The sequence below is a fragment of the Pseudorca crassidens genome, chromosome 4 (genome assembly GCF_039906515.1).
Source record: "Pseudorca crassidens isolate mPseCra1 chromosome 4, mPseCra1.hap1, whole genome shotgun sequence".
Taxonomy (NCBI): Eukaryota; Metazoa; Chordata; class Mammalia; order Artiodactyla; family Delphinidae; genus Pseudorca; species Pseudorca crassidens.
This window is the reverse complement of record NC_090299.1, coordinates 70,461,508-70,485,823: the sequence shown is the minus strand read 5'-3', so window position 1 is coordinate 70,485,823 and position 24,316 is coordinate 70,461,508. Positions and strand designations below refer to the sequence as shown.

General features: G+C 38.5%; 1 protein-coding gene and 1 non-coding gene across 3 annotated transcripts in view; both read left to right on the top strand.

Annotated features, from left to right (window-relative positions):
- Window positions 1–24,316, top strand: part of CORIN (corin, serine peptidase) — a 251,717-nt gene that overhangs the window by 74,058 nt on the left and 153,343 nt on the right. For both annotated transcript variants that reach the window (XM_067735885.1, XM_067735884.1), the window contains exons 4-5: window positions 3,509–3,716; window positions 23,896–24,077. In XM_067735885.1, coding sequence (XP_067591986.1) covers window positions 3,509–3,716; window positions 23,896–24,077 — 390 coding nt within the window. The remainder of the gene's footprint in view (window positions 1–3,508; window positions 3,717–23,895; window positions 24,078–24,316) is intronic.
- Window positions 9,306–9,411, top strand: LOC137224203 (U6 spliceosomal RNA). The gene has a single exon (XR_010943297.1). It is a non-coding gene; the product is annotated as a U6 spliceosomal RNA (small nuclear RNA).

Below are 24,316 nucleotides of genomic sequence, written 5' to 3'. Positions count from 1 at the left end.
GCCCTTCCCTTTCCCCTCAGAGAAATGACTCTGCCTGGTGCCCAGCATGTAGCTGACTTATGAAAACTCATTTGCCCCTCGTGAGAATGTGTACAAATACAAAACTAGAGTTACATGTTTCAAAGACAATGGAACATTCTGGGAAAAAAGAATATTTGACACACAGGTTGAGACAGTAGGAATGATAGGAAATTTACACAGTTACTTGAATATAAAAGGCCTGAAATCAAGAGTCTTAAAGAGTAATTCCCTTTTATATTTGTTGGCTGTTAGCAAATTCTCAGCTAAGTTTGTTGAACCTTTCTGCCCAGATTCAAGTGTTTTGGTCATTCTGTGTTACATGCAATTATGATTCTGTCTTTGTAGTAATTTTTCTCTACCACTCGTTAAGTACCCTGTTTTGTTTTGTTTTTTTACATCTTTATTGGAGTATAATTGCTTTACAATGTTGTTAGTTTCTGCTGTATAACAAAGTGAATCAGCTATATGTATACATATGTCCCTATATCCCCTCCCTCTTGTGTCTCCCTCCCACCCTCCCTATCCCACCCCTCTAGGTGGACACAAAGCACCAACCTGATCTCCCTGTGCTATGCGGCTGCTTCCCACTAGCTGTCTATTTTACATTTGGTAGTGTATATATGTCAATGCTTCTCTCTCAGTTTTTAACCCTTCTGCCAGTCCAGACCTTAGATATCATTCAACCAGCAAATCAAGTTCTTCCTCTTCATTAAATCTTCCCTGATCGTTCACTCTACATTGAATTCTTGCTCTTGAATTCCTTTGGCATTTGCTCTGCTACTGACAGCTGCGGTATAGTGGGAAGAATGTTGTCCTAAGAGGTGGAGGACACATGTATCAGTCCTGCTTCTATTACTGACTGGGTGTCCGTCTGCAAATCACTTTTTAAAAAAATTAATTAATTTATCTTTGGCTGCACAGGCTTTCTCTAGTGGCTGCGAGCGGGGGCTACTCTTCACTGTGGTGCGCGGGCTTATTGTGGTGGCTTCTCTTGTTGCAGAGCACGGGCTCTAGGCACACAGGCTTCAGTAGTTGCAGTGCGTGGGCTCAATAGTTGTGGCTCTCGGGCTCTAGAGCACAGGCTCAGTAGTTGTGGTGCACGGGCTTAGTTGATCTGCAGCATGTGGTATCCTCCTGGACCAGGGATTGAACCCGTGTCCCCTGCATTGGCAGGTGGATTCTTAACCACTGTGCCACCAGGGTAGTCCCTGCAAATCACTTTTTGTCTGTCTCCCTGGCTACCTATTTGTCTACCCATCCCGTCCATCCATCCATCACCTTTCTATCTACCTACATACATATGAGAGCCTTAGTTTCTTCATTTATAATGAGAGATTATAATCCTAATAAGAGTGGTTTGGAAAACTTTAGAAAACCATTTTATAAATATAAGACATTATTATTTTTGTCCATACCAATTATTTTGAGACATATTTTAAGGTTTCAGACTATTATTTTGTCATTTTCTCTTTTCCCAAGGGAATTTGCTATTAGGAAATCTCTTCTGTGCAACTCACACTGCCATGAACATAGTATAGCCAACCAAAATATGATTTTCCTCATTATCATGTATTTTTCAAATGCTCTCTCGGTGTTGTGTTTTCTTTGCCTCGGTGGGGTAAATGAGCCTTTTGGTCATCTCACCAAATACGGTTTATAATCAAGTGTATAAACCCCAAAGCTGATGACCCCTAAAGAAAATAATGCAATGTAAAATGAATGATAATGTGATCAGAATACATGGTATATTATCTATGAATTTAAATGCAGACTATGTGATATATCACTATGTGCTTTTTAGCCTCTTCCTTTCATGGGCCATTAGGAATTAACTTCTTAAAGAACTGTTTTTCACATCGTAACCCCCTTTGCATTAGCTTAGGGTGGCTCCAAATGGAAATTTCTCAGAAAGCATAGCTTTGAAGATCTGGAATTTCCACATAATAGCTGTGCACTCCTGGGCAGATGTCTTAGGGTTTCTGATATTGAATTTCCTCATGTGTAATATAGATATGATATCACTTTACTGGGTTGTGAAAATGAGATAATTCTGAACTAGGAGATCTGAGTACCTGTTGTGGTGCCTGGCACAAGCTCGATTTGTAATAAATGTTTTCTTGATACTGAATGATTTCATATTTTTGTTGGAGATAAATTTACTCTTAGCTCCTCTAAGCAAGCTTTTCTGCTTATAGCACAATACATATAATTGTGTCATTTTGAAGTCTACTCTCTATACCTTCTTCCAGCCTCTAATGCTCCCCAAACTGAAATGCATTTTAACTTCCCTCCTAAAAGATTTGAGTGTCATACTTGTGAAACTTGCCCCGAACTCCCCACCTTGGCCCTCATGCAAAGCTGAATTCATGTTTATGTCTATCTGTGTTCTATATACAGATTTTAATCTGGATTTTTCTTCTTTTCTGATTCTTTTATTTCCCATTTTGTATTATGAGTTTGATGAGGTCCAAAAAAATGTCATGCCCTTAAGCTTTTGGCCAACCATGCAAATTTATGGCATGAAGGAGAAGGAAAGGCCATGGAGGTGGTAATGCTCGGGAGAGCCAGCTTGGAAGAAAATGAGGTCAGAGTCTCTGAGCTGACCCTAAACATGGGCAGGGTTGGAAATCCTTGAATAATCGTGTATTTTTAAAGACAGGATCATGGTATACATATTGTTTTGTGATTTGCAATTTTTATTTATTATAAGTCTCATTCTATGTGATTAATAGTCTTCTAAGGCATCTTTCATGTAGCTGAGCATTCTGTTGTTTGTTCCATAATATTTTAAACCAGTTCCCTTTGTTGAATGTTTAGGTGATTGCTATCTTTTAAAAAGTATAAACTGTGCAGAGATGAAGATCCCTGTAGATAAATCCATGTGCACAACCATGATTAATTCCTTATAAATTTTTAGAAATATTACAGTGTCAAAGGCTATGCATGTTTAAAATATTTGTTTGATACATATTGCCCTTCCCAGCTGTGATCCAGAATAGTGATTGCCCATTGGCTAGGTGTGAGAGTGTATTTTTCCACACACTTTCCCAGCACACAGATGCTATCCCTTTGTGAGTATTGGCAGCTTGATTTCATGACCACACACACACACACACACACACTTTTTTCTTGCTTTCTGTTTAAAAAATTTATTTTTATACAATTTTTAAAGGTTACACTCCATTTATAGTTACTATAAAATATTGGTTATATTTCCTGTATTATACAATACAGACGTGGTGTATATATATATATACACCACATCTTTATTCATTCATCTGTTGATGGACACTTAGGTTGCTTCCATATCTTGGCAATTATAAATAATGCTGCTATGTATGTATGTGCCTTACTGTATATCTATAATCATTCTGACTTACAGAATATATTTTATTGTATGAACACATTAGTCTATCATATCAAATGAGTTTATAAATATATAATTCTGATGTGTCTTTTCCTAAACATAATTGTCTTGCCTTCTCAGGTGCCTGCATGAACATCACTCACAGCCAGTGTCAGATGCTGCCCTACCACACCACGCTGACACCTCTCCTCTCTATTGTCAAAAACATGGAAATGGAGAAGTTCCTCAAGTTCTTCATGTACCTCCATCGCCTTGGTTGCTATCAACACATCATGCTTTTTGGCTGCAGCCTTGCCTTCCCCGAGTGCGTCGGTGATGGTGATGACAGGTATTTTGGAATGAAAAGCATTCAGTGATAAGAGTCAGTGGTAGCAGAAGTGTCTGAGAAGAACAAAATCATCCCGAGCTACCCACTTTTATTTTGGTTGTTGTTAAAGGAAAAAAAAATCCCACACCAGTTGTAATCCTTTTGAAGTAGACATTTTTGGGAAATCTGGGATAATTTGATTTATGGGAAGAAATCATTCAGGCTATTAGATGGAGGTTATCAGCTGGGGTAGTCAGTAGCTGTTTCGCTGAGGGTCTGGTAGAAGACAGCACACTCCAAGGGCGATGGAAAAGATTTTTTTGGAGAGACGATTTATGGCGGTGTGGGCAGGGTTAAGAGAACAAGTAAGGATGAGAGGCATCAGGGTCTTATGATAATGCGATGCAGTTCCACTACTCAAGACTTGAAAGAGGCAAAGAGCAGGCAGACCTGGAAAAAGCTGTAGTTGTGGGCAGGGGGTCTCCCGACAAGCCAAGTTCTGTGACTCGAGGCAGAGGGGCACAGCCACTGCCAGCCCTTCAGTCCTGCAGGGAGAGAGAAGAAGGAATAGATGCCCTGACCTCACTCTCCTCTTGCCCTCTCCTCTGCCAGGGCCTCCTACCGACTGAACTCACCCACAACAATTGGGCAAGGGTGAGCAATTGATATGAGTGCAATAGATGAGATCCAAAATCTCATCCCAATATCATCAGTTCAGAAGTCCCAAATCTCATCTAAATCAGGTACGGGTGAGATGCTGGGTGATTCTTACGGTCCACACTGGAGCCCAGAGCAGGGTGAGGAGGGTGAAGGGTAGATGCAGAGCGACAAACAGAGACTGTCCAGCACAATATCGAATAGGATTAGAAAGAATTTTCTTTTTTGGGAGGGTGGGGGAGAACATGTGAGTCAGTGTACTTGTGTATGTGTCTTGTAAGCTCATTTCTTTTTTTTTTAAATTGAGGTATAATTGACATATAACATTATATTAGTCTCAGGTGTACAACCTAAAGATACAATGTATGTGTATATTGTGAAGTGATCACTACAATAGGTCTAGTTAACATCCATCACCACACAGTTACAAATTTTTTTTCTTGTGATGAGAACTTTTGAGATCTCTCTTAACTTTCAAATATACAACATGTTTTTTATTTTTTTACTGCGGTACGTGGGCCTCTCACTGCTGTGGCCTCTCCCGTTGCGGAGCACAGGCTCCGGACGCTCAGGATCAGTGGCCATGGCTCACGGGCCTAGCCACTCCGCGGCATGCGGGATCTTCCCAGACTGGGGCACGAACCCATGTCCCCTGCATCGGCAGGTGGACTCTCAACCACTGCACCACCAGGGAAGCCCAACAATATGGTATTATTAACCATAGTCACCATGCTGTACATTACATCTCCATGACTTATTTATTTTATAACTAGAAGTTTGTACCTTTGAACGCATTCCCACCTTTTTGAAGTAATACAATTTCAATATTATATTATATTGAAATAATGTAATTTCGATATTATATTATATTGAAGTAATAATTTTCAGTGAGAGTAAATCAATAAAAGTATGTTATGGAATATCTGAATTAGTAAGTATACAGTTTTTTAAAATTTCAAAGCACTGTTAAGTACATAATCATATATAACATCAATTATTTTCTGAATTAAAATGTTAGAAAGTTTTCAGAGTAGTAATGAGAAAATGAATTGCATTTTTAAGTACAGATAGGTTCCATGTTATTTGTACTAATTTAATGTACAAAGAAAGTTTTGAATAGACAAAGGTTTTTATTATTATTTTTAACATCTTTATTGGAGTATAATTGCTTTACAATGGTGTGTTCGTTTCTGCTTTATAACACAGTGAATCAGTTATACATATACATATGTTCCCATATCTCTTCCCTCTTGCGTCTCCCTCCCTCCCACCCTCCCTATCCCACCCCTCCAGGCGGTCACAAAGCACCGAGCTGATCTCCCTGTGCTATGTGGCTGCTTCCCACTAGCTATCTATTTTACGTTTGGTAGTGTATATATGTCCATGCCTCTCTCACTTTGTCCCAGCTTACCCTTCGCCCTCCCCATATCCTCACGTCCATTCTCTAGTAGGTCTGCATCTTTATTCCCGTCTTGCCTCTAGGTTCTTCATGACCATTTTTTTTTTTTTTTTAGATTCCATATATATGTGTTAGCATACAGTATTTGTTTTTCTCTTTCTGACTTACTTCACTATCATCTCACACTGGTCAGAATGGCCATCATCAAAAAATCTACAAACAATAAATGCTGAAGAGGGTGTGGAGAAAAGGGAACCCTCTTGCACTGTTGGTGGGAATGTAAATTGATACAACCACTATGGAGAACAGTATGGAGGTTCCTTAAAAAACTAAAAATAGAACTGTCATACGACCCAGCAATCCCACTACTGGGCATATGCCCTGAGAAAACCATAATTCAAAAAGAGTCATGTACCAAAATGTTCATTGCAGCTCTATTTACAATAGCCAGGACATGGAAGCAACCTAAGTGTCCATCAACAGATGACTGGATAAAGAAGATGTGGCACATATATACAATGGACTATTACTCAGCCATAAAAAGAAATGAAATTGAGTTATTTGTAGTGTGGTGGATGGACCTAGAGAAGGTTTTTATTATTTTAACTGGAAAAAACCTACATTGCCGTAAAGTAAAAACTGAGTAGAAAAGAAACAATAGATTCTGATTTGTAGAAGTAAGTATAGAAGCACTATTAACAGACACCACATTCAGGAAAATGTTTCCCCTGAAAGAATCATTTGCAGAGGGTACTTTCATGGTAAAGAGAGAAACTCTGTTAGATCTTTCCGAAGAGTCAAACTATGGCATGGTAGTAGAGAGGCCCTTTATATTCCTAGAACAGTGGCATTATAGCGTGATGATTGTCTTAATTTTCTAGGGCGGCCATAACTAATTACTACAAGCTGGGTGGCTTAAACAGAAATTTATTATCTCACAGTTCTAGAAGCTAGAAGTCCGAAGTCTGGTGGGGACTGTGCCAGGGGTCCCGGGGAGAGGCTCACTTCCTTTCTTTGCCAGTTTCCTTCCAGTGGTTTCAGTCACTCTTGACTTGTGGCCACATCACTCCAGTCTCTGCCTCTATCTTCACATGGCCTTCTCGTCTGTGTGCGTCTGCTCTTGTGAGGACACTTGTCAGTGGATTTAGGGCCCATCCAGATAACCCAAGATGATCTCATCATCGCAAGGTCTTTAACTTAATTACAGCCACAAAGACCATTTTTCCAAATAAGGTCACATTCACAGGTTCCCGAGGTTAGGACATGGACGTGCCTTTTGGGGGTCGCCATTCAATACACAGGCTCTGGAGCTGCGTGTCTCAGCCCACTCATCTGTAAAATGGAGATAATCATTGTGCTTTACAAAGTTCACATGAGGATTAAATGAAGTGCAGGGGTTTTTATGAAGAGCTCAGTAAATGTCAGCAATAGCTATCAGTGAATTGGAAAGGAGGGGCAGTACTAATGACATTGAGAGCACAGAGTATTTCTAACATATGCTAAATATTGAAGGATTCTGGAAAAAATGTAGGATACTACATGGATTAAAAGAAAATTAGGTAGAATACTTAAGGCTGCTGGAGTTGGATTCCATTTCTCCCTAATTTCAAACAATTTCACTTATATCTCTTTGCTTTAATTTCTCTATGGACTCAGGAGTGTGTATATATACTTATATAAATTTATATACTTATATAAAAGAGTTTCTCTCTTTAACATGAAAGTTTAACCATGAAATTTATATATACTGATATAAATTTCATATAAGACAATGAAAGAGAGTGCATTCAGCCTCCAGGGGACTCTTAACTCATTTTGATCATCCTTTTTCTGATAATTCAATCTCTACTCTCAGCTAAATCAGTTGTAAAATTCTAGTTAAGTTGCCCAGAGTCTTCAGGGTACTTTTAGGTAAAATTGTTTTTCTCCTGACCTGGTTCATCCTGAGAAATGCTCTCATAGGAGAGTTTTCCATTTTCTGTTACAGTGGGTAATAATTTATAGTCAATTTTCAGGTATCATTCAGGGACTTGTCCTACATTTTATTACATTCATTATTATATTTAATTTTATGATTGTACTTTCAGACCAGTGCTTCCTGCTTTCATTTAGCATGTGCATGAGATCTGCAAGCTAAATTTAATAAGTAAAATAAGTTCAGAAAGGTAAAATGTATTGTAGAAAGTAATTCTTATATTTTTATATATCAAACATTTTTTTCTTATATTTCACTATTTTGGATCATTTGTTCTACTCATTTTCTCTACTACTCTACTATTCAAATAATAGAGAATTGCTTATATTCCATCCTAGGGAAAATAGGTACTTAATAACATTTAGACTTTAATCTAAAAAGGTAGAGTGGGGCTTCCCTGGTGGTGCAGTGGTCTGCCGATGCAGGGGACGTGGGTTCGTGCCCCGGTCCGGGAGGATCCCATATGCCGCGGAGCGGCTGGGCCCGTGAGCAATGGCCGCTGAGCCTGCGCTTCCGGAGCCTGTGCTCCGCAACGGGAGAGGCCGCAACAGTGAGAGGCCCGCGTACCGCCAAAAAAAAAAAAAAAAAAAGGTAGAGTGGGATGTATAAGTAGTATGGTTTTTAACCTGTCCCTTTGAGACCTCAACTGTACTCAACTATATTATATAACAATGAACTTTAACAGTTTCATTAAACAGTTTCATTAAGTGTTTCATTTATTAAAAAATAAATGTGTGTATCATGGACTATAATACAGGATAATTAAAGGATATCTTATAATACAGGATAATCCATAACTATATTGATTCAATGAAATATAACTCAAAATATAGAGATTTGACTGATAAACAATTCAGGTAGCCCTAAAAATATGTGGGCTAGAATGAATAGCTTAAAAATATCAGCATGTAGGTAGAGAAAGATGAACAATTCCTAGGCCAGGAGAATAACAGATGTTTCTGGATGACTTTTTTTTTTTTTTTTTTTTTTTTTGCGGTACGCGGGCCTCTCACTGTTGTGGCCTCTCCTGTTGCGGAGCACAGGCTCTGGACGCGCAGGCTCAGCGGCCATGGCTCACAGGCCCAGCCGCTCTGCGGCATGTGGGATCTTCCCGGTCCGGGACACGAACCCGTGTTCCCTGTATTGGCAGGCGGACTCTCAACCGCTGCGCCACCAGGGAAGCCCCTGGATGACTTTTGGATACACTTAAAATCTCTGTGTTTGGAAGAGGAAGCAAACATTGCAGCCACATGCTTTTGATATGTAGCTATCACCCTTTCCCTCTGGGTTGAAATAATAGGTCTATGAATTTATCAAAGCTGAAGCGGGGTTAACTGGCCTGAGAGGTCCCGCCTTGGCTTTGCTTCTGGAAGACACCCAGGAGATATTGCTGATCATCATCACCCTACTCACATCCTCTAATACTTTGCAGAGAAACTTTGCTCATGAAATAAATCGTTAACATTTAAAAATGGATGTGTTTTCTATTGGTTTGTTTCCTCTGGAGTGTTGATTTGACCCTAGGTGCTTAGCAGATATTCTTAACATCTGTAGACATGAAATAAAAAATTCTTATCTAGTGCTTGCTTTGGGAGCATGTATACTAAATTGGAACAATACAGTGAAGATTAGTGTGGTCCCAATGCAAGGATGACATGCAGATTTGTGAAGTGTTCCATATTTTTTGATTTTTGACTAAGATAACTCATATTAAAGCATTTAGCACAATACCTGGATCATCACGTCCTGATCAAAGTTTAGCTAATACATCTATTTTGGGGTCAGTATTTCTCATGCAGGACCTAATTGAACTTGTCCAAAAAAAAGATGAGATATGTCACGTTCTGCTATCCACTTTTTAGTCAAGAAAATAGATAAATTATCTGAAAAAAATTCTTTATCTAGCTAAATTAGAGATTAAAGATTATATCTCAAACCTGGGATTTACCGGACAGTTTTCTGTCATGTACTCAATCCCTATAGGATTGTGGAAGAGGTTGAGTGAGGTTCTTCAAATGAACTTCTTCAAAAGCGCTATGCTTTTCCCCAAATAATTATGTTCACTGGAGCCTAGAGAAATTAATCTGGTAAATGCAGAGAATGCACTTGAAAGTTTGGGGGGCAGATGAAACCTGATTCAAACCACAGCTCTGCCAATTGCCAATTATAAGACCTTGGGCACTTCAGTTGGCCTTCCTGACCTTCAGTTTCCTCATCTGTTTAATTAAAGTGATAATACCCTCTTCATAGGGTTGGTTTGTGTGTATTAAACAGAATGATTTATACAGTGCTCATATATGCTCTGCACTCTCTAGCACACAGTAACTTCTCCATAAGTAGTATTGTTATAAACAATAAGTAAATTATTATTAAATATAAATAGTACTATTATTGATATGGTAGTCAGAGATGGTGTGTGAGTTTCTGGGAGGGTATAAACTTCATCACCTCTTTCAGAGATGCAAGATTTGCATATTTTTCTCATTCTTTTCATCTTCTAATCCATTTTCCACTTAGCTGTCAACATTATGATATAAAAACACAATTAGCACTGCCGTACGTTATTACATGAAAGTTGTTAAAGAGAGTAGATCCTAAGAATTCTCATCACAAGGAAAAATATTTTTTTCTATTTCTTTAATTTTGTATCTGTATGAGATGATGGATATTTTCTCATCCTATTGTGGTCATCATTAGCTATACATCCTAAACTTACACAGTGCTGTATGTCAGTTATGTCTAAATAAAACTGAAAGGGAAAAAAAATAAAAGCACAAATTAGATGATGTCACTCCCCTGCCTCTACCCATTCAAGGGCTTTCTCTTAGACTTAGATTATAAGCTGAACTTTTTGCCATGGCTTTTGAAGCCTTCCTTGCTTCTCTGGTGTCATCAACCCTGCCACAGCTGCACTGACCTTTCTCAAAAATGCCCACCTTTCCCCAGCTTCCTTTTCACATGCTGTTCCCTTTGCCAGGATGGATCTATCCCCTTGATCTATGCCCTCTGTTCAAAAGACATCTCTGTGGAGACATATTCTCTGATCACCCTCGGTAGTTCTGTTATCTTACACTGCAGCAAGGCTGTGTCCCTTTTTGCTTGTCTGTATGTTGTCTGTCTTACTTTATAAGCACCACAATGGCAGAGAACTTACTGACTTTGCACACTGTTGTATACCCAGTGTTCAGAGCAGTGCCCAACACATAGTAGGTGCTCAATAAATATTTGTTGGAATAAATGGATCAATAAATAAACTCTTCCATTAGGGAGCTCCCCTAAATGTCTAGGTAAATGGGAGTTCAAACTCCATTGATAATGGTTGTGCATTTCTTTGTATAATTGATACGTTCCTGGAAACTCATGCATAAATCAAATTCTATATGTGTGTTAAATAATTACACCTTTAAATTGAGTTGGATGGTATTCCCAGAGATGATTTAACTTCCTTCTGAGTGAGCATCCGTTGGCAGAACAACCAGCTAAAGTACATTAACTTGTTCTTGTTCATTTCTGTCAAAATCCTGGATCTAATAGAGGAGGAAACACTAGATTGTTCTTGAGGATTGTCTTGGTGGTTCAGTGCTTTTGTTTTAATACTGACTCATATGCATCAGTTAAAAAGACTTTAGGTCAACTGTAGTTGAAAATCTTAGATGTAAGGTTCATGTACAGAGCAGAAACAAAACAGTGATAAACATGTTTAAAGAAAAATGACCAGGATAGTGGTTCAGAATCTGTTCATGTGAAGAATAGTTGGGGGACCTGGAGATGTGAGGCCCTGAGGGTGCACAGTGGCCACCCTCCAATCTCCTGGGCCACGACTGGAAGAGGGAGCACACTTTTTCTCTATGCTTCCACAGGGCAAAAATGGAACCAGGGACTGAAAGTCATAAAGAAGTAAATTCTAACTTAACTAAAGTGAGAACTTTATGGATACTAAAGTTGTATATATATGGAAATGTTGTCTCAGGAAATGGTGAGTTGTTATCACTAGAGATAATTAAACTGACTGGTGAGAGCTTAGTGGAGAAAATGGGACAAGGAGTCCAGCATCTTATGGTCAATTAGTTTCCCATAGATTAAGGGGCAGGTTCACTCATGGCCCATGGCCCTGATTAAAGGAGCTCTAAAAACTTACGAAAAGAGAAGAAAATTAAATCTACCATAACTTTTCTCAGGGACACTTTTATATTTGCTTTGGTAATAGTAGAGAATCCAGTTGGGGGCCTTGGGGAGGGTTGCGTTGACACTCCCATGGATCCAGTAGCAGCAAGGAGTCACCTAACTGCCTTCAGAAACGATGGGCCCAGTTATCTGCAGGACGTCTGTTTTGCCCAGTGGGGCTTGCAAATTGGGACCCTGCCAGACAAAGCCCTCTTTTTCTCTGTTGCAACTGTCAGGTTCTCAGCTAAATAAATGTTAAACAAATATTTACAGTGTGTCACCTTGGGGAAATGTCAGATTATCTGCTGGGAACACCTGTGTGCCTTTGGTGGCTTGGCTTTTGCTCAGAGTTGAAAGGTTCACGGTAGAAAATAGAATTTTTGACTCTAGGTATTAAGATCAGCTTGCTTTTTAGCCTGAAATCTGTATTCTCCTAAAATCAAGATTGGAATTCTGCTATGTTGCTATCTTCTATTCACCTTGTGTTCACCTTTTAAGCTTTTGGTTTTGCTAAAATCCTGTTAGGTAAATAAAAGTTCTAGGCATACTTTTGTGTCAGCCACTCGAGAGGAAGAAAAAGAATGTTGACAGAAACAAGAGGTATTTAAAATTCCTTTTTCTGGAAGGCACAGTTTGTTCATTTCTTATCAAGGTCCTAGGCTTCCTTTTTAGAAGCAGCAGAGTTCCCTAGAAAAATGACCCCATAATCTAGTTACCATTATTTAAAGTTAGAGTAAAATTTGCCTGTCATTTCAAATATACAGTTGATACGGTTTTCCTGTTCTAACTCCATCCTATTACTAAAGACGGCCAGATTACTGAGATGGCCTCTAGGTGAACAATCAAGATGGCATCAAAGTTGATACAGGAATGATTTTTTCAAAAATATTTGCTATACCAGAATTACAAAACCTCTTCCCCACCATCCAGTTTATTTTCAATATTTCTACTACTGCACACCATTATATTACTATACCACTTTTTAGTTGAATTTTACTGATAATCTTTTAGTAAAAAGTATCAAATTTTTCTGCTTATAAAATTTACTGTATTCTTTTATTTTAACATCTTTATTGGAGTATAATTGCTTTACAATGATGTGTTAGTTTCTGCTTTATAACAGAGTGAATCAGCTATGCATATACATATATCCCCATATCTCCTTGCATCTCCCTCCCACCCTCCCTATCCCACCCCTCTAGGTGGTCACAAAGCACCAAGCTGATCTCCCTGTGCTATGCGGCTGCTTCCCACTAGCTATCTATTTTACATTTGGTAGTGTATGTATGTCCATGCTACTCTCTCACTACGTCCCAACTTCCCCTTCCCCTTCCCGGTGTCCTCAAGTCCATTCTCTATGTCTGCGTCTTTATTCTTGTCCTGGCCCAGGGTTCTTCAGAACCTTTTTCTTTTTTTTTTTAGATTCCATATATATGTGTTAGCGTACGGTATTTTTGTCTTTCTGATTTACTTCACTCTGTATGACAGACTCTAGGTTCATCCACCTCACTACAAATAACTCAGTTTCGTTTCTTTTTATGGCTAAGTAATATTCCATTATATATATGTGTCACATCTTCTTTATCCAGTCATCTGTCGATGGACACTTAGGTTGCTTCCATGTCCTGGCTATTGTAAACAGAGCTGCAATGAACATTGTGGTACATGACTCTTTGAATTATGGTTTTCTCAGGGTATATGCCCAGTAGTGGGATTGCTGGGTCATATGGTAGCTCTACTTTTAGTTTTTTAAGCAATCTCCATACTGTTCTCCATAGTGGCTGTATCAATTTACATTCCCACCAACATTGCAAGAGGGTTCCCTTTTCTCCACACCCTCTCCAACATTTATTGTTTGTAGATTTTTTGATGATGGCCATTCTGACTGGTGTGAGGTGATACCTCATTGTAGTTTTGATTTGCATTGCTCTGATGATCAGTGATGTTGATCATCCTTTCATGGGTTTGTTGTCAATCTGTATATCTTCTTTGGAGAAATGTCTATTTAGGTCTTCTGCCCCTTTTTGGATTGGGTTGTTTGTTGTTTTGATATTGAGCTGCATGAGCTGCTTGTAAATTTTGGAGATTAATCCTTTGTCAGTTGCTTCATTTGCAAATATTTTGTCCCATTCTATGGGTTGTCTTTTCGTCTTTTTATGGTTTCCTTTGCTGTGCAAAAGCTTTTAAGTTTCATTAGGTCCTACTTGTTTATTTTTGTTTTTATTTCCATTTCGCTAGGAGGTCAGTCAAAAAGGATCTTGCTCTGATTTATGTCATGGAGTATTCTGCCTATGTTTTCCTCTAAAAGTTTTATAGTGTCTGGCCTTACATTTAGGTCTTTAATCCATTTTGAGTTTATATTTGTGTATGGTGTTAGGAAGTGTTCTAATTTCATTCTTTTACATGTAGCTGTCCAGTTTTCCCTGCACCACTTATTGAAGAGGCTGTTTTTTCTCCATTGTATATTATTGCCTCCTTTATCAAAAATACGGTGACCATAGGCGCGTGGGTTTATCCCTGGGCTTTCTATCGTGTTCCATTGGTCTATATTTGTTTTTTTATGCCAGTACCATACTGTCTTGACTACTGTAGCTTTATAGTATAGTCTGAATTCAGGGAGCCTGATTCCTCCAGCTCCATTTTTCTTTCTCAAGATTGCTTTGATGATGGCCATTCTGACCGGTGTGAGATGATATCTCATTGTAGTTTTGCTTTGTATTTCTCTAATGATTAATGATGTTGAGCATTCTTTCATGTGTTTGTTGGCAATCTGTATATCTTCTTTGGAGAAATGTCCATTTAGATTTCTGCCCATTTTTGGATTGGGTTGTTTGTTTTTTTGATATTGAGCTGCATGAGCTGCTTGTAAATTTTGGAGATGAATCCTTTGTCAGTTGCTTCATTTGCAAATATTTTCTCCCATTCTGAGGGTTGTCTTTTGGTCTTGTTTATGGTTTCCTTTGCTGTGCAAAACCTTTTAAGTTTCATTAGGTCCCATTTGTTTATTTTTGTTTTTATTTCCATTTCTCTAGGAGGTGGGTCAAAAAGGATCTTGCTGTCATCAAAAAATCTAGAAACAATAAATGCTGAAGAGAGTGTGGAGAAAAGGGAACCCTCTTGCACTGTTGGTGGGAATGTAAATTGATACAGCCACTATGGAGAACAATATGGAGGTTCCTTAAAAAACTAAAAATAGAACTACCATATGACCCAGCAATCCCACTACTGGGCATATACCCTGAGAAAACCATAATTCAAAAAGAATCATGTACCAAAATGTTCATTGCAGCTCTATTTACAATAGCCGGGACATGGAAGCCACCTAAGTGTCCATCAGCAGAAGAATGGATAAAGAAGATGTGGCACATATATACAATGGAATATTATTCAGCCATAAAAGAAATGAAATTGAATTATTTGTAGTGAGGTGGATGGACCTAGAGTCTGTCATACAGAGTGAAGTAAGTCAGAAAAAGAAAAACAAATACCGTACGCTAACACATATATATGGAATCTAAGCAAAAAAAAAAGGTCATGAAGAACCTGGGGCAAGACGGGAATAAAGACACAGACCTACTAGAGAATATACTTGAGGTTATGCGGAGGGGGAAAGGTAAGCTGGGAGAAAGTGAGAGAGTGGCATGGACATATATACACTACCAAACGTAAAATAGATAGCTAGTGGGAAGCAGCTACATAGCACAGGGAGATCAACTCAGTGGTTTGTGACCACCTAGAGGGGTGGGATAGAGAGGGTGGGAGGGAGGGAGACGCAAGAGGGAAGAGATATGGGAGCATATGTATATGTATAACTGATTCACTTTGTTATAAAGCAGAAACTAACACAGCATTGTAAAGCAATTATACTCCAATAAAGATGTTAAAAAAAAAAGAATTGCTTTGGCTATTTGGGGTCTTTTGTGTTTCCATACAAATTGTGAATTTTTTTTGTTCTAATTCTGTGAAAAATGCCATTGGTAGTTTGATAGGGATTGCATTGAATCTGTAGATTGCTTTGGGTAGTAGTCATTTTCACAATGTTGATTCTTTTAATCCGAAAACATGGTATATCCCTCCATCTGTTTGTATCATCTTTAATTTCTTTCATCAGTGTCTTACAGTTTTCTGCATACAGGTCTTTTGTCTCCTTAGGTAGGTTTATTCCTAGGTATTTTATTCTTTTTGTTGCAGTGGTAAATGGGAGTGTTTCCTTAATTTCTCTTTCAGATTTTTCATCATTAGTGTATAGGAATGCAAGAGATTTCTGTGCATTAATTTTGTATCCTGCTACTTTACCAAATTCATTGATTAGCTCTTGTAGTTTTCTGGTAGCATCTTTAGGATTCTCTATGTATAGTATCATGTCATCTGCAAACAGTGACAGCTTTACTACTTCTTTTCTGATTTGGTTTCCTTTTATTTCTTTCTCTTCTCTGATTGCTGTGGGTAGAACTTCCAAAACTATGTTGAATAATAGTGGTGAGAGTGGGCAACCTTGTCTTGTTCCTTATCTTAGTGGAAATGGTTTCAGTTTTTCACCGTTGAGATCAGGTTGGCTGTGGGTTTGTCATATATGGCCTTTATTTTGTTGAGGTAGGTTCCCTCTATGCCTACTTTCTGGAGGGTTTTTATCATAAATGGGTGTTGAATTTTGTCAAAAGCTTTTTCTGCGTCTGTTGAGATGATCATATGGTTTTTCACCTTTAATTTGTTAATATGGTGTATCACATTGATTGATTTGTGTATACTGAAGAATCCTTGCATTCCTGGGATAAACCCCACTTGATCATGGTGTATGATCCTTTCAATGTGCTATTGGATTCTGTTTGCTAGTATTTTGTTGAGGATTTTTGCATCTGTGTTCATCATTGATATTGGCCTGTAGTTTTCAGAAAGCTTACTGTATTTTTAAAGACATTATTTTATAAGATAGCATGTGCCGCTCTCCTATGGAAATGCAACCCTGAAATAATCTTGAAAGCCAACTGAAAAATATGACTTGATTTAAAACAATTTTTTGAAGAATTTGTAAATTACATAAAGCCAGCATAAGGTTATTTTATTATTTTTTTCTAAATGAAGAATTATTACATACTGCTAATTTATTTATTGAAGATTTTGTCTGTGTCCCAAGAACTCTAATTGTGTCACATTTGAGAATAATGGAAACATTACAGAATTAATATTTTTTCATATCTATATTTTTAAAGAATTTATATAGATCAGTAGTCAAAGCAAAAAGAGTCTTTGTTGCTAATAGCAACCATATATTCGGAAAGTCATCTGTCACTTACTTACTTCCCTGATTTTATCTGCTAACCTGTAAACAGCAGTCTTTTGGGCTACACCTGTGCTGACTACCTGGCTGTTTAGGTGGTCAATTGTATCACAGTTCTCTTTTCAGTCTCAGGCAACATGGGTGATCTATTTATTTTTATTTTTTTAATTTTTTTTAACATGGGTGATCTAGTCTGCTTTTTGGCATTATACAGACATAAAATGAAAAGTAAGATTTCATTTATGTGCCAGAATGGCTCCAAGTGTGGGTAATACACAGTCAGATAACTCACATTCCTTTTATTTTACAAAGACATAAAGCTGGAGAGTCAGGCCACAGGAGCTCAAATTTCCTGAAAACGCCTTGTCAAATCACTGACAGTGTCTCAAGCACACATATTTCATCAAGCTCAGTGGAGTTTGTTTACTTTTCTCCTCAATAATTCATGGGTATTAGGTGGATGTGACTAGAATTTATATTTAATGCCAGTAATTCAGTGCCTTCAAAGATCCATATTTAAGGCATCATTTCATGATGTGCAAAAAATCAAAACAGCTGCAAAAAATAATTGAACAATTGAAAATTTTCCTGTGATTTTTAATCCTCTATTCCATGAGCCCTGGTAAGTATGCCAAGTATTAATGAGAATCAGGATCACGTTGGATAGAAGGGTATGGAATTTTATATTCTCTTTCAGGGGCGGTTGTGTAGTTTTACATTATTCACACTCATCTTAATTCAAGCTGTGTTTATTTGTTGTTATTTCCTCAAGTTTCTCTATTTTAAGGGTGACATCTTACTGTTGGCATATAAGCGAGACACTTTATCTGTAGGGTTTTCATCCATAGCGGTTTTGCCGAGATTTTTGCCTTTATATGGGAATTATTTCAAGATTCAACCGTGTAGAATTTGCTGACCTGATAGGGAGGAGATCATGTGAACAGGGATGGAGCGAGCTCTTGTACAAACCATTAAGTTGGGAGTTAGGTAGTGAGAGTTCTGCTCCCAACTTTGCTTCTGACAGCTCTGGCTCCTATCAGGCAGCCTTCTGCATACAGCTCTTTCTGAGTCCCAAGAACTGCTCCTTCCCTTGTCCCTTGAATCTGAGATGCTAACGGCAACCTGTCCCCGCATGCTGCACTACCCCTGGTTGGTTTTTCTAAACCTTGCCAGTACCTTCATAAGTGACCTTTTCATTAAATACTCTGCAGTAATCCTACTTCAGTGAGTCATTTCTTTCCTGCTGGAACCATGGCTATTACAAATGAAGATGATGAAAAACTCTGGTTTTTAAAGAGTTTCAGACCAGTGTGACCAAAAAGTAACTTGACTTCTCCCATGATTTCTCTTCTGGTGTGAGACAATGACATATGTAAGTGTTCACTAGCACAGTTTTCTATCCCCGTGTCTAATGAAGCTGGGAACCAAGGTCATCTCTTCCCTACTCCTCTCGTACCCCAACTAAGCCATACCTCTTGTGAGGTCTCTTGAGGCCACCAGAGAGTGCAGACATAGGAAGCTGATGCCGTTGGCCCATCACAGAGGAAACAAGTCATCTGTTGTTTTTTGTGTTTTCCAGCAGTGGTGACCAATTTGTGCTCCTGTAGGATTTGTGGATTTATGCTCCTGTGTTATCTGTGACTCCTGTTTGTGAGAAGAGGTCAGCTAGGTGAGACATTCTGGAGCACTGGGCTGGCATCATAGCATCTGGCTATGAGATCTTTTTAAGTTTCAATTTCCTTGCATGTAAAAGGAGGAAACAGTAGTACATTATCTTGCAAGACCCTTCCATTGTTAACATTCTCTTCACGACTGAGATCTGCAGCTCTGGGTGTTCCCGGTGACTATGACTTTGTGAGCACTGTTCACTGAACAGCTTGGCCTAACAAAGACAAATTTACAACTTTCTTTAAAACAAAAGATTATGTAGGTCTCATCAATAAATAATACATCTAACTCAGTAACATGCCTCTTACCAAGTGATATATCAAAGAAAAGTGTATTAGTTACCTATTGCTACGTAACAAATTTCCACAGATGTGGCAGCTTAAAACAGCACCCAACTATTATCTCAGTTTCTGTGGACCTGGAACCTGGGAGTGTCTTATCTGGGTCCTCTGTTTCAGGGTCTGTCATATGGGTGCATTCGTGGTGTTGGCCAGGTCTCGAGTCTTATCTGAAGGCTTGCCTAGGAAAGGATCCACTTCCAGCCTCATGTGATTGTTGGAAGAATTTCAGTTCCTTAAGGGTGGAGGGCCTCAGTTCCTAGCTGGCTGTTGGCCAGAGGCCAGGCTCAAGCCCTTGCCATGTAGACCTACCCAACATGGCAACTTGCTTCATGAGAACTGGTAAGGGAGAGCATCTGCTAGTGAGAGAGGAGTCACAGTCTTATGTACCCTAGTGATGGAAGTGACATCCCATTACCTTCTGTTGGTTGTAAGCAAGTCACTAGGCCAACTCACACTCAAGGGGAGGAGGTTACACAGGGCATGAATAGCAGGAGGTGGGGTCATTGGGGGCCATCTTAAAGCCTGCCTGTCACAAAAATTCTTCCCCCCACCCCGCCCCATGGAAGAAGAGTTTTAAATCCTGAGCTTCTCTGATATACTTAAAGGTTAGTTTGTCAGAAATAAAAAGTGACAACTAAATGAAGTGTGGGATCCTAAATGGAGATCTTGGTGATGTTTGAATAGGATCCTTACTTTAGTACCAGTGTTAATTTCCTGGTTCTGATAATTACACTGTAGTTATGTAAGATGTTTGCTTTGGGGGAGCCTGGATAAAGGCTATATGGAAACTTTCTGTATTGTTTTTATAACTTTTCTGTAAGTCTCTAAAAGTAGTTTAAAGTAAAAAGTTAGATAAAATTAGCTACAGGGATATATTGCACAACATGGGAAATATAGCAAATATTTTATAATAACTATAAATGGAGTATAACCTTTAAAATTGTGAATCACTATATTGTACACCTGTAACTTACATAAAATTATACATCAACTGTACTTCAATAAAAAAAGTAAAAAGTTAGAGAAAAGTGATTTATAAAACATAAAAATCCATTAGCTATTATATAAGCCTACTTTGTGGCTGTAACTTATTCAATAATTTTAACTTTATGTCTTTATCAGAACCGTTTTGCTGATAAAAATCTATAAATTTGTGGGGGAGGGGAACGGAGAGATGTTGGTCAAAGGGTACAATAAGGAAGAAAATCTAATTTTTTGTAAATAAATATAGAAATTTTAGTAGATAAATTTGCTTAAAATTGTATACGTAAAAATGTAAAATAGATAGCTAGTGGGAAGCAGCTGCATAGCACATGGAGATCAGCTTGGTGCTCTGTGACCACCTAGAAGGGTGGGATAGGGAGGGTGGGAGGGAGATGCAAGAGGGAGGAGATATAGGGATGTATGTATACCTATAGCTGATTCACTTTGTTATACAGCAGAAACTAGCACACCATTGTAAAGCAATTATACTCCAATAAAGATGTGAAAAAAAATAATTTTAAAATAAACATCTTTGTCTACAAAAAAAAATTATATAGGTAAAATTTACAATTTTTTTGTAGATAAATAATTTGAGTAGCCTTCCTAGTGAAAATCCCCTAGAAACCTCACTATTACTGTATAATAGAATTCTTTATATTTGTTCCTATGTATTTGTTTCAACACATAATTACAGAGGTGAGGAAAGAATTTTCAGCTTAAGCTTGAGTTGAAATGTTGTAGGGACTTTTGCACAACCCCAAATGCACTTCACACATCACTTAAAGTAACCATCTTTCCTAAAATAGTACCCCGGTAGCCCAGTCTGGCCCCTCCACTGTGCTGAGCACTGTTTTCAAGATGTCAGTCTGCTTGTTGCTTGGCTATCAGCACTTATATTTCAAAATAGTGTGGTCTGTCTCACGGCACCATTCCACGTGATGAAAAGCAAAATGCTTCAATCCCTCGTAGGCACTTGAATTTCATGCAAAGCAAGAACAAATGGCTCTTCATTCTGCTCAGTGTGTGAAAGGGCTGCTGGTTATTAATACTCTATCACTATTTCACATGTCCTCGTCCAGCAGTTTAAAGCCTATGGGTCTTGGTTGGTTACACCTCTTTAAGAGAGCTATTTGGAAACACTCTAGACATTTTTCTTAGGCCCTATTTTTAGAATGGAAAGCCTAATGGTATTTTAATGTCTCTCTATATTCCCAGAACAAGTCTCGAGAAAAAAAATGTTACCTTTTGAAATTGAGCAAAGCTGGTGGGATTATCACCCCTCCTCTGAGAAGCATTGTGTTAAGGAATGAATTTTGATGTACAGATCCAGCAAGCAATCTTCTAATGATGCCAGAAACCTCTGGGAGGGTTAAGTGTCCATCTATTATTATGTACTGCTCTGTGTTATCTTCCTCTCTTTTCTTTGAAAGTCTCATTGTGATCAGCTCACTTGGGGAACGTAGTTTTGATTGTAGGAAGGGAAGCAAAGGAGCAAGTAATGCTCTTGTGGAGGTGGCTGACCAGGTGGGGTGCTGGAGTGGCGTTGGACAGGATGGTGTCAGTACACAGGTCAGGGACTAGGTGGCAAGGAAGAATGCTGAAGCCAAGCCTAGCTTATCTTGTAGCTTTGTTGTGGGCTGTCTCACACCTGGAAAAGAAAGAGAAATGCCTTCACCCTTTCCTAGTGTTCCTTAGCCCCTTAGGCAAATACTGACTCATTGAAGGATAACTAGGAGTTTGGAGAGTGAAGGGAGAACCCAACCACTGTGTCTATGGTTGGTCCATGGGAAAGTACATATCAAGTTTCGAGCTAACCTTGAGCTATGCTTTTGGAGCATACATAGTCCTTGAATCAGTCTGCCTGGGTTCAAATGCTGGCTGTGATACTCACTACCTCAGTGATCTTGGACAAGTCTCTTATATTTCCTGTGCTTCAGTTTCCTTTTGCATGTATTAGGGATGATAGTAATGGTATCTATGGTACAGTACAGTACTATAGTGCTGTAGTGAGAAAGAAATGAGTTAATGCATGTTAGTAGCACTTAGAGCCTAGCGAAGTATAAGCATCTGCATAGGAATTCTGTGTTCTCCACATTCCTCAACCATGATCCCCAGTTTCATTTGAGAAAATATAGTCTCTAACGTCTTTGGAATAAGATCTAGGAAAGGAAATCTTTTTAAAAAATGTTATTTAAGTGATACTTTCCATCCTATGAACATCTAATATATTTCCTGAATGGCAGTCAGGTGTCCTCTTTACACTGAAACACTTGCCTGGACTAATTCATATTTTATGTTCTAAAGCGAATTCTTTCAAATGCAAAACATCTTTCTACATCTTCACTAACAAATTTAGCTACATATTAATGTAGTCATGTGAATATCAGGATTCTAAAAGATACCCAGTTTTAAGGCGAGTTTCTGAGAAGGTCAAAAGTGTTTGTATCTGAATGTAACTGTTGAGTACCCCTTTCTCACATTTTCATATAACAAGATCTCACTCTCAAGATTCTTTCACAGACTCAATCACTTCTATTTTAACTCAGTGACTGGCGCATCCCATTATGTTTCTGTGATCTATAGAAATTTGAATGGGGAATTATAATTACGCTTTAAAGTTCTTAAAGCCTAATTATTAGATCCTTATATGAGAATAGATGATATGCAACAGTAGCTAAAGCGTGGATTGAAAGTTAAAACATCTGGATTCTCTTCCCGCTTCTTCCATTAGGAAGCTATGTGTGTCTCAGAATCTCCCTGAAGTTATCTTAAATGGAGGATTTGAATGAGGCGTTGTTTAAGGTTTCTTACAGATCTGATACTGTGTGATTCTGCAATAGCTTATTGACCCTACATTTGTGAAGTGTGTGCTTTGCTTTGACTGACATGTATATTTTCTTTCCCAGTTTTCTTAAAATCATTTGAGATGCCTTTGCTAGATGACCAGCCAGGGTGAGAGATGCAGTCTATAGCTGCAAAGCAGAAAAAGCCGCCTGGGTCTGCAAGAGAACAAGTCCGTGGCCTTGACATTGCAGCATCCCTGTCCCCAGACACAGAGCTGCAGATCCAGGAGTGTTTGATTGAATGTCAGATGAATAAAGACAAACTCCAGGGCATCATTACTTTACTGCTAATGGACAGTTGTTTGTGTTTTTCTATTTTGCAGAAGATAACATAGAAATGAAAAGATAAATAACTGTACAAGTTTTCAGAGTTGCCATTTGTTTGTATAATATTTTCCTTTCCAGGGAGGCAGTGGAGGCTAAGGAACAGCTTTCTCTCTGGCTGCCTCTCAGAGGTACTTTGAATTTCTCAAAGGGATGATAAAGAAATGAGATTAACCTATTTTGTGACCTACTTCTGCCTTTCCATTTTGGGGGCATTCATTTGCATGTTAATTTACTCCTTTTGATAGTAAGTAGAGCTCTGTCTTGGTTGACAGATTTACTTTAGCATAAGAAATCTCAAAAAAAAAAGTCATTTGGGATAAATGCTTCCACAAGAGACAGTTAGATGATGTGTTATGGAACTAGCTTATTCCCTCTAGAATCATGACAGTAGGGTGGCTGAAATCCTTGTTATAGTGTTGAAGGTAGAAGTTCAAGTTGTTGACTGTAGTAAATATAAATTAAGATAATATTGCAGCACTGGTGGACAACTTTTCTTTAGCTTAATTATTATTTTGAGAAATAGTCTGTAAAAACATTAATTTTCACCTTTCTCTTTTCTTCTAGTCATGGACTCCTGCCCTGTAGGTCCTTCTGTGAGTCTGCAAAAGAGGGCTGTGAATCAGTCCTGGGGATGGTGAATGCCTCCTGGCCCGAATTCCTCAAATGCTCCCAGTTTAGAAACCAAAGTGAAAACAACAATGTCAGCAGGATTTGCTTCTCACCGCAGCAGGAAAAAGAAAAGCAATGTAGGTGTCTGCATTTTGTTGCATTTTTAAAAGTTTTTTATTGAAGTATACCATCCATGAAAGGAATTATACAAATAATGTGTACAGTACAACAAATTTTAACAAAGTGACCAGACCCATGTAACCAGGACCCAGATCAAGAAATAGAATATTAACAGCATCCCAGAAACACAAGCCCCCTCCCAGTGACCTGATCCTCCCAAAAGAGACCTCTATGCAGACTTCTGTCAGCTTAGGTA